Genomic DNA, 16832 nt, shown 5'->3' with positions numbered 1-16832 from the left:
AGATTTTGTCCTTGCTCTAAATGCAGATAACTGCCAGGGAATTAGTTTCAACTCAAATTCTCAAAGCATGGACATCTCCATTGTCCATGAACTTCTCTTGACACAATTTGAGGGATTTTTCAGGATAAATTATTGGGAGGTAGCAATATTTTCATTAATTCACTTAAATGACCCCTGTTCAGATTCAAGCTCTACCATTGAATTGCTGCTAAATACTATAGCACTAATAATCTTGCCTATATAATCAGTGACCTGATTTCAGATCTGATGATGGATTGGCACTGCATTTGATCAATGAGTAAGCAGATGTAAAAATATTCATCAGATCATTCAATGCAGAATTGTAGTTGACAATGAGTTAAAATACAGTCAACATTCATTCTGTTTCTGTTTAATCAGACTAATATGACAGTAAAAGAAATTTCAATCCACTGTTCCAGATAGAGTGTGTCAATATGTCTCATTGTTTCTGTCTCTTCATTTGCACTATTTAAGACCTGAACAGAGATAGCAAAATAACCACTTTGGAATTTGTTTCCTTGGGGGTTAACATTACCAAATTTTAATTTATGCAGAAATACATATACAAAATGAACTTCTTTCTATTTTAAATGTGATGTGACACCTCCAGAAGAAATTGTAATAATGCCTATTTAATACTAAAATCAGAACGGAGTTGCTATATGAACTTTGAAACTGCATTGTCCTGAATTGGTTAATTCCTCAGTACACTATTGACAATGTCACATCATTATTTGAGCAATGATGTTAATAAAATGCCATAGTTCATGAAATGGAATTCAATTATAAAAGAAAATTGTGTCACTTACTTGTGTATCTGTTATTAAAATCAAATGAGCTGATTAGTTTTAAGTGCTGGATCTGTACTTAATTACTGTTGTGCAACAAAAAGATGCTTTGCATAACATTCTAGTTGGCTGAGAGCTAAGCCAAGCAGCTACAATTGCAATTATGTTCCTATTTTGCAGGCAGGCTGCTTTTCTTGATAATGGAGAAGTTTTCAAACCAGGGTCACCTTGCGCTAGTTAAATCTGCTTCCCCAGCTGGTTGTAAAAAGAATGAATTTCTATTTTACAGAAATAGAAGAAGCAGAACCTGAGATCACGTAAATATTGAATGGAATTGTTGCAACTTCCAGACGCTAACTTTCCCAATTGGAAGAGGATCTGTATTTTTGTATTTTTGCTTTGTCTTGTGGAATCTTGCATCAACCCTGAATATTGCACAATAGTACAATTTGACAGCAGGTTGCTCAAGAACTGTCTGAATTTATCACGCATTTGATTTTAAGTTTGGAACGTTGACCACGACATATGAAAACAAAAGTGCCTTCAAGGGAAGCTCAGTCCAAATTAAGTTTATGGCTGAGCTGACAAGCCATTTATTATCATGATTGCTTTCTTTGCTATCACAATTATTCATGAAACACTGACCGTGCCCAGGAATATGCAAAATGATAGTTTTGTTCATTTAAGTCTTCATTTGCAATTTCTTAGTGCCATTGCAACCATTTGTTAGATATTGCAAATATTTTCAAGAAACTACTGTCTCAATTTTCTTTCAGGTTTGTAGGATCATAAGATCCCAACAATGTGGAAACAGGCCCTTCGGCCCAACAAGTCCACACTGACCCTCCCAAGAGTAACTCAGCCAGACGTATTCCTCTGCCCTGTTGTCCTATATTTATCCCTGATTAATGCACCTAACCTACACATCCCTGAACACTATGCACAATTTAGTATGGACAGTTCACCTAACCTGCACATCTTTGGATTGTGGGAGGAAACCAGAGAACCCACGCAGACACGGAGAATGTGCAAACTCAGTACAAACAGTCACCCAAGACTGAAATCAAACTCGAGCCTCTGACACTTATGAGGTAGTAGTGCTAACCACTAAGCCACTGTGTAGGGTTAACAAATATGTCGGAAAATCAAACAGCCTGTATTCATGCCTAGCCTCACATAGGTATGGGAGACACCTGTCAAGGCAAGTCAAAGACATAAGAACAACAAAAAAAATCAGAGTGAGCTGGAAGTGGTTTGGAAGCTGTTTCATATCTTCTTTTCAAAACTAGAGTAAAGATAAAGGTAATGACTATGCTTAGTTCTTTCGTATTACTAAATAAGTTTATTATGGACAAAAATCATCTCTTGTTGTATAACTGACTGTGTGTGTATCTCTCTCTCTAGGGGTGTACCACCCTCCATCCTGCATATGACTATATTCTGTGCATATATTTCTCTATGCTATATTTCTCTCTCCCTCTATCTATCTGGTGTATGTGTGTGTGTCTCTATTTTGGTGTGTTGGGGTTAGAGTTGCCATCTAGTATGTACCAATATTTGGTATGTGTGTGTATCTCTCTTTCTCTCTCAATGTGTGTGTTGTATGTTGATGTCCTGTGCATTTGGCTTAGGTCCATGCCAACCAAAATGTCAGTCCATGCTAATCCTACTTCCCTGCACTTGGCCCATATCCTGCTAATGCTTTCCTATCCATGTATTTGTCCAAATGTCTTTTAAATGTTGTTAATGTACCTGCCTCAACCACTTTCACTGGCAGCTCATTTCATATGTGTACCACCCTATGTGTTAAAAAGTTGCCCTTCAGGTTCCCTTTTATTCTATTGAATCTAACCTTAAACTTCATCCTTGATTCCCCAACTCTGGGAAAAAGACTGAGTGCATTCACCTTATCCATTCCTCTCATAATCTTATGCACCTCTATAAGGCCCCCCCCTCAGTCTCCTATGCTCTAAAGAAAAACGTCCTAACTTGTCCAACCTCTCCATATAACTCAGACCACTGAGTCCAGACACCATCCTTGTAAATTTCTTCTGCCCTCTGATAACAAGTAACCAAAACTGAACACAATTCTCCAAGTGCGGCCTCACCAACATCCTGTACAACTGCAACATAACTTCCAAGCTTCTATACTCAGTGCCATGACTGATGAAGGCCAATGTGCCAAAAGCCTTCTTCACTGCCCCGTCTCCCTACACTTTCAGAGAACTGTGAACCTGAACACCTGGTGTGTGTGTCTCTGTCCTTTTGCAGTATTTAACCATTTTGTTCTGTTTCTTTTATTTACATCTATATGATTCTGAGATTGTCATAGAATCCTTAATGTATAGAGGCAGGCCATTCAGCCCATCGAGTTCACACCAACCCTCTGAAGACCATCCAACCCAGATAAACCCTATCCCCATAACCCAGCGTTCCAATGGCTAAACCACCTAGCCTACACATCCCTACACAAACCAGAGTTCCCAGAAGAGAGACATGGGGAGAACATGCAAACTCCACAGAGTTACCCTTGGGTGGAATTGATCCCAGCTCCCTGGCGCTGTGAGGTATCAGTGCTTCTCTATATCTGTTATTTCAGATTATTTCTGAATTTTTACCAATATACGCATTTGCCTGCTCACTGTGTATATTTATAATATATTATGTATCATACACTAATGTGTCATGAACTATGTGTAAATACATGTCATAAACTATATTCTTGTTTTGGAAGATGGTTCTGTTGTGAAGGACTAACATTATTATTGTCACTGATCACTGAGGCTTAGCTAAAGAGTGACATACCTCATGATCAATGTTCTCCAAGATCTAGGGTTAATCTGTTCTGCCAGGTTATCACTAAGGTACTGTAATGACAGAAACCTGGCCCTCTCTTTGTTCTCTAAAGGGATATTTTCAATGAGGATTAATCCAAAATTCCCCAACTCCTGAGAAATGTCCAATGCCACCTGCTGAAACGTATGTGGCGATTGAAGGAAATCAGAATTTGGATCATTTAATGAACGAACCCTAGCATTTCTAGTTCAACACCGTTCAATGTCCATACTCACACACAAAGATAAGTGACCTAGACAATGTACTGAACTGAATCTGATAAATCTCAGTAAAAATCTCCAGGAGAAGACAAAGAAAATAGACTGCATAGTGTAATTTTTTTGAGAGGATACTTAGCAAATTGACAGCAAGTAAATTTATGAACTCTGCTCTAGATCAATGCTGTCAGATCATTTTGGTAAATAATCAACACATCAGAAAGCATTCAGTGTAAAAATAAGACTGAACATGAACATTGTTAATGCAGATAACAAGGTACAAATCCCCATGGTGGCCAATGGTTTTAACTGCCTTTTAATATTAATTCAATGTGCTATGTTGTTGCGCTAAGTGAAGAAGGCTACAAGATTCTGGGCTCAGTTCTGGACTACATTGCCTGATGAAAGCTGTTACAATTAGCATATTGGAGGGCTGGGGGGAGAAAAGAGTATCAGGTAACATGCCTACTCATAGTTTCTCCGCAGTCCCTCATGTCAGGCAAGTATAATATTGGGCTCGACTGCATTGTTCCAACAATTGGATCGGACAACACCAGCCATTTTCTAAACTGATATGGGAATAATGGCCAATTAAGAGAGGGACTGGAGGAATGTCAGCACTTAACCAAACATGGAACAGAAAGTCAGCAAGAAAAATAATGTGTATGATAGGATTTACTCATGGATAAGGAATTTATACTATTAATTATGGAAGATCTTGGGCTGACATGATAAATTTACACAGGTCACAATCTTTGGCTTGGCATAAATCAATATTAGTGACTGAGAGCATACCTAATGAAGCCTTAAATTCTGACCTTGGTTAGTTTCATGGACTGGGAATGATCATGATGGATTAATCAGTGATAAAGTGTGAACTTGACAGTAACAAGCTACTGCAAGTACTATATTGGGTACTTGCTGTTTCTCATCTTCTCTTCAGCAGTTACAAGAATAGGTTTTGAAACAGGGTGACAGGTAGTTAATGATGTCTCACAAATCCCAGGAGGGAAACAAAAATCCTTACATTTCTCTTCTTTTGACTCGATGAAGTTGAATTCCTTTGTTGGTTTCTGACAAGGTTCTTTGTAGGAAAGAAGTCTGGGTATGGATGACTTTGTGGAACCTTCAGACAAGGAATAGTTAAAGAGAGAAACTAGTGTCCGTCTATATTTGTTCTTTATTTCCTTTGCTGACCTGTACAGGTCTCCAACAAAACAATAACAGATTGGATTGAGGGAAGAATTGGTGAGACCAAGCCACTGAGCAAATGGTCTAAAATGCATGATCCACTCTGAAGATGTGTTGTCACTCCGTGAAACATCTTCAGTGTTGAAATCTAGCCAGATATCCACCACATAGACAGGTAACCATGAAAGGGCAAACAGAATCACCAAAGCCACCACCATTTTGGCAATCTTTTTGCGAATTTTCAACCTTGAGGCTGGAAGGGATTGACTCCTGGAGTCGCAGTCTTTGAAGTGACTGGATGTGCTCCACAGTTTGCGCCAAGTGAGAAAGCATATCACTAAATTAAACAGCACAGGCAAACCGTAGAGAGCACAGAACAGGAGGAAATTGTAGGCTTGCTTCAACTTGACTTGGGACCAGACCTCGCTGCAGAAAGGAACCCCAAATGTAGGGTCAATCACCTCCAACTTATTTGTGAAAATAAGAGGCAGGCAGATTCCAGACGACAGCAACCACACCACGAAAATAATCCAAAAGATTTTTCTCCAAGTGAAGAATGATCTGGCATTGAAGGGGTCGTGGACATTATAGTACCTGTGAACACTTATAACAGTGATGCTGAGGACACTGGCTGACACTGACACAGCCTGGGTGAAGGGAGCAGCCCTGCACATGAAGTCACCATAAATCCATGCTTTGTAGATCTGGTAACCCAGGGTGGTGGGCATACACACACAGACCACCATCAGATCACAGACTGCCAGGTTGATGAGCAAACTGCGAGTCGCACTGACCCCAGATATCCTTTTGTTCCGCTTGTTGGTCAGTACTTTGATAGACATTATGTTCCCAACCAAACCAACCGCGAAAGAGATGGTGTACATCACCGTCAGGGCGATAGTGGGAGGCTCCCGGATAGTTAACAGGATGTCGCCCAGGTCCTCATGCATGGAAGTATCCGGGACGTACAGGGAAAGATTGTGTCCTGTGAAATGTCCAACCAAAGGCAAGCTGGAGTAGGGGCTGCCGAGTGAGGAGTTCATTCTCTTCAGCATTGTTGGAGAGTCAAGTCCCGTTGGTCCACAGCAGCACGATGACGGCGGGCGGTACGGTGCGGTGCGCGGAACTCTCCTATAATACTTGTTGGAGGCAGCTTTGAGCGATCATTTTCCGTGCCTGACGCTTGTCGCTGTGATCCGCTGCTCTCAGGGTACGGAGTTCAGAGCTGGTGCTGAAAGGACAGCGACAGTGCCCACTCTGTAAGCTGCAAGGACAGGGAGCCACTGAGCAGACATCCCTCACCGCTGCTTCAGACTTCCACATCTCCAACACTGGGATAGCTCATTGGCGTAACGCTGCTTTCTGACAGAGATAGAGAGAGTGCATCGGAACCGTTTTCCCTGCCTCTATCTCTGTTCTGGATCTCCACTTCTCTGTCGGCTTTCATCCAGTTAGTATTTGACTGTTTATTGCTGCCTGATTGTATATCCCCATCGCCTCTTTGCATGCTATCTTTAATGTCTTACGTGCTCCTCTCTCTCCTGAAGTTTAATCCCTCGCAAGCTCTCTCTGTCTTTTTCCTCTGCGGTTTGATCCTTCCTGGTTCTGAACTCTCATTCCTGGCATCAGTTCAGTTCGTTTTCGCGTTTCTCTCCCGTGAGTTTTTGTTTTCTCTCTGACCCTTTTGCCTCGTTGCTTGCCGTCAATCAGTTGTTTCTGCTTTGGCGAGCATTCGTTTCCCCATGTTTGCAAAGACCTGGTATTCACTCTATTTTTTTTTATTTCCAGTGCTTTGCTCAAACCATGTGCACACGGAGAGAGACTTCCACCGCCTCAGGGATCTCACCAGACCAAATCCCTCAGAAACCGCAGTCCTCCAGCGGGAATGGTGACCGGATGAACTTTCCTGCCGGGTTTCCCAGCTGTTGGAGCTGGGCGCTGCAGAGAGCTAACTCGCCTCTTGCTCAGTGTTTTCATATGAACTGCTTACTCCGTGTTCCAGCCACTGTCACTGCTCCTGCAGAGTGCTGAAGCAGCCGAATTCCTGTTTAACAACAAGTTGTGGATGCTACGCAGAGAGAAACTCTCAGCCGCAGTTTCACTGGACTGTGCTTTTGTCTCTCACCCTTAATCTTCACGTCTTCAACTTCACTTTACAGAGGAGAGAGATACCATGAAACTCTGAGCTCCCAGTTCAGCCTCCAATCTAATGCTATTTCAAGACCGCACTGTCAGAGGTGCTCTGTTTCCGAGATAGAACCTGGACAGCTGCTGTCAGCATTGAACGAAGAGCAGAAAGTAGGGTAGGGAGCTCTGCACTGTCCCAACCAGCATGTATCATAGAATTCTCAGAGTATGGAAGCCGGGCATTCGATCCATCGAGTCCATACTCACCCTCCAAACACCATCCTGCCTAGAATCTACCATGTAGCCCTGCATTTCCCATGGCTAACCCAGCTAGCCTGCACACCCCTGGACACTACAGGCAATTTAGCATGGCCAATCCACTCAAGCTGCACAATTGAAATGTGGAGCTTATTCAAGGAATAGCTACTGCAGGCCCTTGATAAGTATGTACCTCTCAGGCAGGGAGGATATGGTTGAACGAGGGAGCAGTGGTTTACGAAAGAAGTTGAATCTCTTGTCAACAGGAAGAAGAAGATGTATGTTAGGATGAGACGTGAAGGCTCAGTTAGGGTGCTTGAGAGTCACAGGATAGCCAGGAAAGACCTAAAGAGAGAAACTAAGAAGAACCAGATGGGGACATGCAAAGTCGTTGGCAGAAAGGATCAGGGTAGCACGGTGGCTCAGTGGTTAGCACTGCTACCTCATAGCACCAGGGTCCCAGGTTCAATTCCAGCTTTGGGCGTCTATCTGTGTGGAGTTTGCACATTCTCCCGTGTCTGTGTGGGTTTCCTCCGGATGCTCTGGTTTCCTCCCACAGCACCAAAGATGTGCAGGTCAGGTGAATTGGCCATGCTAAATTGCCCGTGATGTTAGGTGCGTTAGTCAGAGAGAAATGAGTCTGGGTGGATTACTCTTTGGAGGGTCGGTGTGGGCTTATTGGGCTGTAGGGAATCCACACTGTAGGGAATCTAAAAAGAAACCCTAAAGCTTTCTATACGTATATCAGGAATTAAAGAATGACTAGAGTAAGATTAGGGCCAATCAAGGATGGTAGTGGGAAGTTGTGCATGGTGTCCAAGGAGATAGAGGAAATGCTAAATGAATATTTTTTGTCAGCATTCACACTAATAAAAGACAATTTTGTTGAGGAGAATACTGAGAAACAAGTTACTAGACTAGATGGGATTGAGGTTCACAAGCAGGAGGTGTTAGCAATTCTGGAAAGTGTGAGAATAGTTAAGTACCCTGGGCCAGATGGAATTTACCGTAGGATTCTCTGGGTAGCCAGGGAGGAGATTGACAAGCCTTTGGCTTTGATCTTTATGTCATCATTGTCTACAGGAATAGTGCCAGAAGACTGGAGGATAGCAAATGTTGTTCCCTTGTTTACAAAAGGGAGTACAGACAACCCTGGTAGTCATAGACCAGTGAACCTTACTTCAGTGTTGGATAAAGAGTTGGAAAGGGTTATAAGAGGTAGGATTTATAATCATCTCAAAAGGAATAATTTGATTAGGGTTAGTCAACACGGTTTTGTGAAGGGTAGGTCATGCCTCACAAACCTTATTGAGTTCTTTGAGAAGGTGACCAAACAGGTGGATGAGGGGAAAGCTGTTGATGTGGTGTATATGGATTTCAGTAAGGTGTTTGATAGGGTTCCCCATGGTAGGCTATTGCAGAAAATACAGAGGCATGGGATTGAGGGTGATTGAGGGTGAGGATTGGATCAGAAATTGGCTAGCTGAAAGAGGGGTGGTGGTTGATGGGAAATGTTCATCCTGGAGTTCAGTTACTAGTGGTGTACTGCAAGAGTCTGTTTTCAGTCCATTGCTGTTTGTCATATTTATAAATGACCTGGATGAGGGCGTAGGAGGGTGGGTTAGTAAATTTGCGGATGACACTAAGGTCAGTAGAGTTTTGGATAGTGCAGAAGGATGTTATAGGTTACAGAGGGGCATAGACAAGCTGTAGAGCTGGAATAAGAGGTGGCAAATGGAGATTAATGCGGGAAAATGTGAGGTGATTCAATTTGGAAGGAGCAACAGAAATGCAGAGTACTGGGCTAAGATTCTTGGTAGTGTAACTGAGCAGAGAGATCTCGGTGTCCAGGGATATAGATCCCTAAAAGTTGCCACCCATGTTGATAGGGTCGTTAAGAAGGCAAATGGTGTGTTAGCTTTTGTTAGTAGAGGGATTGAGTTTTGGAACCATGAGGTCATGCTGCAGCTGTACAAAACTCTGGTGTGGCTGCACTTTCGCATACAGTTCTGGTCACTGCATTATAGGAAGGATATGGAAGCTTTGGAAAGGGTTCAGAGGAGATTTACTAGGATGTTGCCTGGAAGGCCTTACGACAAAAGTGTACAGGACTTGAGGCTATTTTCATTAGAGAGAAGAAGGTTGAGAGGTGACTTATTTGAGACAAATAAGATAGTCAGAGGGTCAGATAGGTGAGAGCATTTCTCCTTGAACGGTGATGGCTAAACGAGGGGACATAGCTTTAAATTGAGGACAGATAGATATAGGACAGAGTCAGAGGTAGTTTCTTTACTCAGAGAGTAGTAAGGGCATGGAGTGCACTGCCTGCAACAGTAGTAGACTAGCCAACTTTAGGTCGTTGGATAGTCATATGGGTGAAAATGGAATAGTGTAGGTTAGGTGGGTTTCAGATTGGTTTCACAGGTCGGCACAACATCAAGGGCCGAAGGGCCTGTACTGTGCTGTAAGGTTCTATGTTCTATCTTTAGACTGTAGGAGGAAACAGGAGCACTGGGAGGAAAACTGTGCAGACATGGGGAGAATGTACAAACTCCATGCAGATAGTCACCTGAGATCCCTGGTGAGGTGAGGCAGCAGTGCCAAACACTGAGTCACCATGCCACCATGCATTAACATCACTAAATATTCTTGTCACTGATTGCTTTGCTTTGTTTGGGTGTTTGCTCTGCGCAAATTGGTTGTGTGTTGCCTATAGTACTTCCAAAGTACTGCATAAGTTGTAAATCCCTTCTGGCAGTTATGAAACTATTAACAGTGCTATATGAAAGCAAAACCTTCTTTAAACAATGCATTGTTTCACAAGGTAGAATAATCTTGTTAGTCAAGGACAAAATACTACAAACAGCAGAAATCCGAAATAAAACACCAAAAATGCTGCTAACGGGCATTTAATCTTCTACAGATGCTGCCTGATCTGTATGTTGTATTGTTCAAAATGATCCTAACCAGTCTCCATTCATTTACTACCATCTGCTAGTGTGACTCTTCTGACAATTGCTATAGACTGATATATGGGTGGCACAGTGGTTAACACCACCAGGGACCTAGGTTTGATTCCAGCCTTGGACGACTGTCTGTGTGGAGTTTGCATATTCTCCCTGTGTGGGTCTGTGTAGGGTGCTCTTCAGAGGGTTGGTGTGAGCATATTGGGCCCAATGATCTGTTTCCACACTGTAGGGATTCTATGAAATATTTAACCATTAACTTGTGTTGTCTCTTTTAAACTGTTCCTGTTGTACTTGGTATAACCTAGCCTGCACATCCCCTGGAGACCACAGGGCAATTTAGCATGATCAATCCATCTAACCTGCACCTCTTTGGACTGTGGGAGGAAACCTGAGGACCTGAAGGAAATCTATGTAGGCATGGGGCGAATGTGCAGACTCCACACAGACAGTCACCTGAGGCCGGAATTGAACCCAGGTCCCTAGCACTGTGAAGCAGCTGTACTAACCACCGAGCCACTGTACCTCCCAGTAGGTAGTACAGTTGGAATAATAAGAGTATACAGTCTGACGAGCCCTTGAGTTATTATAGTGGCACCTGAAACTATAGCTATTTAGTTGATATTTTATATCCCCAGCAATTATGAAATTTATGAAATCCTTGACTCAGGCTGGCTTTTTAAATGATGCGAAGGAATCAGAGAGAGAGAGAGAGAGAGAGAGAGAGCAAATCTTCTAGATTGTGCTGTTACCAATCAATTTTTCTTTCTCACCACTGTCCTTCCATGCAGCCAATGAAATATGGTTAATTTGTACATTCCTGTCTCTAACTTAGCGAGGAAGGTTATCAAAAATTACTGAAGGATCTTGATCAGATGGGGAAGTGGGCTGATGATTGGCAACTGCATTTCAATACAGATAAATGTGAGGTGTTGCACTTTGGAAAGTTAAACTAAGGTTGAACTTATACAGTAAATGGCAAGGTGCTGATGAGTGTTGTGGAACAGAGGGACCTAGGAGTGCAAGTACATAGTTCTTTGAAAGTGGTGTCACTGGTAGACAGGGTGGTGAAGAAGGCATTTAGCGTGCTGGCCTTCATCGGTCGAGACACTGAGTGTAGGAGTTGGGACGTTATATTACAGTCGTATAAGTTGTTGGTGAGGCCACACTTGGAGTATTGTGTACAGTTTTGGTCATTCTATTGTAAGAAAGACATAGTTTAAATGGAAAAAGTGCAAAGAAGATTTACAAGGATGTTGCCAGGGCTAGAAGGCCAGAGTTATAAGGAGAGGTTGGTCAGGATAGGACTTTATTCCTTGGAATGCAGGAGAATGGCTGATCTTATTGCGGTGTATAAAATCATGAGGGGCATTGACAAGATAAATGCATAGTCTTTTTCCCAGGGGTGGGGAATTGAAAGCTAGAAGGCATAGGTTTAAGGTGAGCGGGGAAAGATTTAAGAAGGACGTGAGGGGCAACTTCTTCACCCAGACAATATTACATATCTAGAATGAGCAGCCAGAGAAAGTGGTTGAGGCAGGTACAATAGTAACATTTAAAACATATTTGGATAGGACATGGATGAGGCAGGTTTAGAGGAATATGGATCAAATGTGGTCAGTCAGTGTTGGCACTATGATCAGCATGGACCAGTTTGGGCCAAAGGGCCTGTTTCCTTGCTGTATTCCTCTATGACTCTAACTACATTCTTCCCATACTGGATATTTGCAGGCAAACCTTTCAATCCAAGATGTGCAACTTATCAGAAAAGACATTACTGGAAATGGTGGAGTGTTTATACTGCTGAGCTTACATCAAACCAGAAATCCATAAGCTTTTTTGATTTTGTTTCAGAAGGATCAAGAGTTCCGTTCTGAATGGAGATAACTCTGAGAGGAAGAGTCAAGCTTTTGCCCCATGAAGCCAGTCACTCTCACCAAACTGTTTTCGTTTGTGGAGCTTCTATGCCAGAGAATTGAATAGAAATCTTCAAGTTGTTAGAACTGAGAATCTGTGAATAGACTCTGAAATGAAAGGTTAAAAAGGTTTTTATCTTCAAAGTAAAGGTAAAGAGAAGTAAGTTAAGTAATACCTCAGTGTTGGGATGGGGTGAAATTTCTCTGGAATTGATCATCAGTAGTTTTGGTAAACATATTGAAATTGTATTTTGCTGTTTGTGTTAAGATCTATATACGTAGCTTTGTTTGTGGTCTTCCTTTGTTTATTCATGCACAGGATATGGACATCACTGGCCAAGCCAATGCTTATTACCACAAAACTGCCAGAAATCACAGCGGACCAGACAGCATCCACTGAGAGAGTTAAAAATCACACAACACCAGGTTATAGTCCAACAGGTTTAATTGAAAGCACTAGCTTTCTGAGCGCTGCTCCTTTGTCAGGTGGTTATGGAGTACACAATTGTAAGACACAGAATTTATAGCAAAAGTTTATAGTATTATGTAACTGAAATTATACATTGAAAAATACCTTGATTGAAGGAACAAGCCCTTCGGCCCTCCAAGCCTGAGCCGATCCAAATGTACTGTCTAAACTTGTCATCCAATTCCTAAACATCTGTATTCCTCTGTTTCCCACCTACTCCTGCATCTGTCCAGACACATCTTAAATGAATCTACCGTGCTTGCCTCTACTACCTCTGCTGGCAACGCATTTCAGACACCTACCACCCTCTGTGTAAAGTACTTGCCACATGTATCCCCCTTAAACTTTTCACCTCTCACCTTGAAAGCATAACCTCTCGTTATTGAATCCTTCACCCTGGGAAAAAGCTTATCTCTATCTACCCTGTCTATACCCTTCATGATTTTATAAACCTCAATCAGGTTCCCCCTCAATCTCCTTTATTCTAATGAAAATTAATCTAATCTACTCAACCTCCCTTCAATAGCTAGCACCTTCCATACCTGGCAACATCCTTGTAAACCTTCTCTGCATCCTCTCCAAAGGGTCCACATCCTTTTTGTAATGTGGTGACCAGAACTGAACACAGTATTCTAAATGCGGCCGAATCAATGTCTTGTACAATTTTAACATGTTTGTCAAGTCTCTCATCTGTTAGAGTGACCATGTTACTTTCACTTCTTTCATATGTAAATCACAAAACATTTTTCAAAAGTTACATTCTCAGGTTAACTTTAACAATTGGTGTCAGCCAGATAATATGTTGAAGGTGTACTGAGGCTGTTGCTGTGATGCCATCATTGTGGGGTATGCTGGTGTAGAGTGCTGAAACATCCATTGTGATAGGAATATTCCTGATTTGATTGGTCTGTAGATGCTGAGTTTCTGTAAGAAATCCGGTGTCGCAACAGAAGCTGGGAATCCCCTGTACAATGTACAATGTTGCCTCATTTTTTAGATTAGAATCAGTCTAAACAGTACGGCACAGAGAACAGCACACAGGGGGCTTAACACCTTCAACATATTATCTGGGCTGACACCAATTGTTAAAGTTAACCTGAGAATGTAAATTTTTTAAAAAGTTTTGTGATTTACATATGAAAGAAGTGATACTAACATCGTCATTCTAACAGATGAGACTTAACAAACAATCAAGGTATTTTTCAATGTGTAATTTTAGTTACATCACACTGTAAACTTTTGCTATAAATTCTGTGTCTTACTCCACAACCACCTGATGAAGGAGCAGCGTTCTGAAAGCTAGTGCTTCCAATTAAACCTATTAGATTATAAACTGGTGTTGTGTGATTTTTAACTTTGTACATGCCAGTCCAACACCGGCATCTTCACATCATATCCACTGAGAGAGAGAGAGAGCGAGAGAAAGCAGGGTAACTTTTCATTTCTATAAATGTTGTCCCCTCTACACTTCATGTCCGCTCTGGTGAAGAGTCATCTAGAATCAATACATTAGCTTGGTCTCTCTCCATGGAAGCCACCTGACCTGCTGTGATTTTTTTGTCTTCAGTATAAAGCAGGAACGTTGTGGTGAAGTTTATTGCACAGTTTGACTACCAAAATGTCTTTGTGTATTGCTAAGAATATTTATGGGAGTAAAAGACACAAAAGTTGGTTACTGGAATTCTTTGTCTAAGGTTTAACTGAGATAGTTGGCAGAGACATTGAAGGAAGAAATAAGAGAAGGATTCCATATGGTAATGCTTAAAGTGATCCATTAACATTTAGAATTAAAAGGAAGTTTGATATGTCATCTAGAATTAGTAAAGATCTAGTTAAATATAAAGCAATTGATTTAATGACAGAGAGGGAAATTTAAAGAGTCGAGCTAGAGGAAAGAAAGAGAGAAATGCAATTTTAAGGTTTTGATCTTCAAAGGGAAAGAGATTTAGACAAGAAGACTTTGAGAAAGAAGAGTGTTGCTCCTGCCACACAGTACGTTTGAATTCTTATATCTAGCAAAAGAACTGTGAGTTGACTCTTAGTAATAGTAAAGCAATAATATTTGTTTATTTGACACAATTAAAATTAGGACAACAAATACACTATGGTCTAATGATAAACACTACAAATCTATCTTATGCTTTAACTTAACTTTGATGACCATATACCACCACACTAGAACGTGGTCCAGGCTCCACGTAGTGGCGTCGCCTGGTCTTCTTCTAATAGTTTCAGAGTTGTCTTTCAGTGTTTATTCTCGAGTTACCACTCTCCACTTACCACTCGAGTTATCACCCCTGAGGGTGATGTTGCAGCAATTCTTATACTCATGCCCTTTTGGGAGGGTCTTGAGTATCTTCTAATGTATAGATCAGCTTCAATCACCCTGATTGATCAGACTCAACCAAGTGTTGGGATACTGATGGCGGGGTGGTCTTTAAATGCCTATTATTGGAGGTGCTGGGTGCATGTAGCCTCCTCCAAATAAGGGTGCAAGGCACCTCCATGCTTGGACACACCTCAATGTTTCCAATTGTCCCGAGGATGACATTCCATTGACCCATTCAAACCCAAATTCGGCTGTGTAGGATCTGTAGCTACCAGGTTTGTTTACAAACTGTCTGTTGGGAACTGTGGCCTGTCTGGACTCTGCAGTATGTGGATTGACACGGTCACTTTGGTCAAGGCTGGGTTCCATTTCCCAGCATGCTTTAATCATTGACCATCTTTTGTAACTCCATGATAAGTTTATTATTTTAGATTAGATTAGATTAGATTACTTACAGTGTGGAAGCAGGCCCTTCGGCCCATCAAGTTTTGAGTGAGTTAAAGTGAGTACTGCAAACACTGGAAATTAGAGTCAAGAATGTGGTGCTGGAAAAGCACAGCCAGTCAGGCAGCTTCTGAGGAGCAGGAAAATCGACATTTTGGGCAAAAGCCCTTCATTATTTTGAGTGACTCGTCCAGCCACAGATCTTGAATGCAATGCGTGATGGATCACATAATAAAAGACCAACCTCTTTTGCGGTGAGTACATGATCATCCAAGCTCCAGCAAAGCAGAATATATACTTAAACCACTACACTGTTACGGATAGCATATGAGAATCAAGCAAACATATAAAATTAAATAAACAAGGAGAAATAAGCAAATACAAAAACAAATTCATAAGTGAGCAAACAGAAAACAAGTTCTTAACAAAAAATGTAAAACAATGAAGTAGTAAAAATCCACAAGAGCAACAAAAAAAACAACAAATACAGCCAAAAATAAAATTAATTACAGAACAAACGTTATCAAACCACAAGAAAAATAATTCGTAATGAAAATTTTTAGAAAGAAAACTTGAAATTGAACAAACATTAGAAAATCAGGGAATATTTTATACATTAGAGAAATGGCCAAATACAAGAAAAATTTATAAGGATAAATAGAAAAATAAAATGAACATTATGAAAAGAACAAAAGGAAAATTAATAATAAAAAAGAACATTACAGAATATTATATACACAATGGTAACTAAGATTCACTAGGCCGAACCAAATATTTACAAAGCTTCAATAAGCTTGGGGGGACCAGAATTTGAGTGAGGTCTCCAGACCCATATTCTGGTCTGTGTGATGTCCCGTGGGTGTCATTCCCGATGATGATGACTATCCTGATGTGATATACAGTGGGACCTCCATATCCAGAGATTCGGTTTCAGTTATCTGCAGATTACTGCGGCCGGAAAATATTACATGGAACATGCCAGAAATAATTCCGGGTCTGCCAGGGAGGTAAATTTCCCATTTAAATGATAAGGTTTGTGAGCATCCACGGTATTGGGCATCTGCAGTAGGCCTTGGGGTGCATCACCTGCAGATACGGGGGTCACCTTATCTTGATTCCATTCCACACAGTCATCATTATCCTGGGGAGACAGCAAGGTCATTTCTGCTGTTATCCTTGTCTAATTTCTGAATAGTTTTGAACTTGCCCACTCTCTTTTTTGGAGAGGAATGGAAACCGAATGTGGAATGTTGAATTGGGTTTAGAGGTC

General features: G+C 41.4%; 1 protein-coding gene across 1 annotated transcript; it reads right to left on the bottom strand.

The window, feature by feature from the left end:
• Positions 1–436: 436 nt before the first annotated feature.
• Positions 437–6530, bottom strand: LOC140464438 (galanin receptor type 1-like). Its single transcript, XM_072559490.1, has one exon. The coding sequence runs from the start codon at positions 6106–6108 to the stop codon at positions 4768–4770; it is 1341 nt and encodes a 446-aa protein (XP_072415591.1). The 5' UTR covers positions 6109–6530; the 3' UTR covers positions 437–4767.
• Positions 6531–16832: the final 10302 nt, after the last annotated feature.

This window comes from Chiloscyllium punctatum, chromosome 40 (assembly GCF_047496795.1).
Source record: "Chiloscyllium punctatum isolate Juve2018m chromosome 40, sChiPun1.3, whole genome shotgun sequence".
NCBI classification, from domain to species: Eukaryota; Metazoa; Chordata; class Chondrichthyes; order Orectolobiformes; family Hemiscylliidae; genus Chiloscyllium; species Chiloscyllium punctatum.
This window is presented reverse-complemented; position numbering and strand designations above follow the sequence as displayed.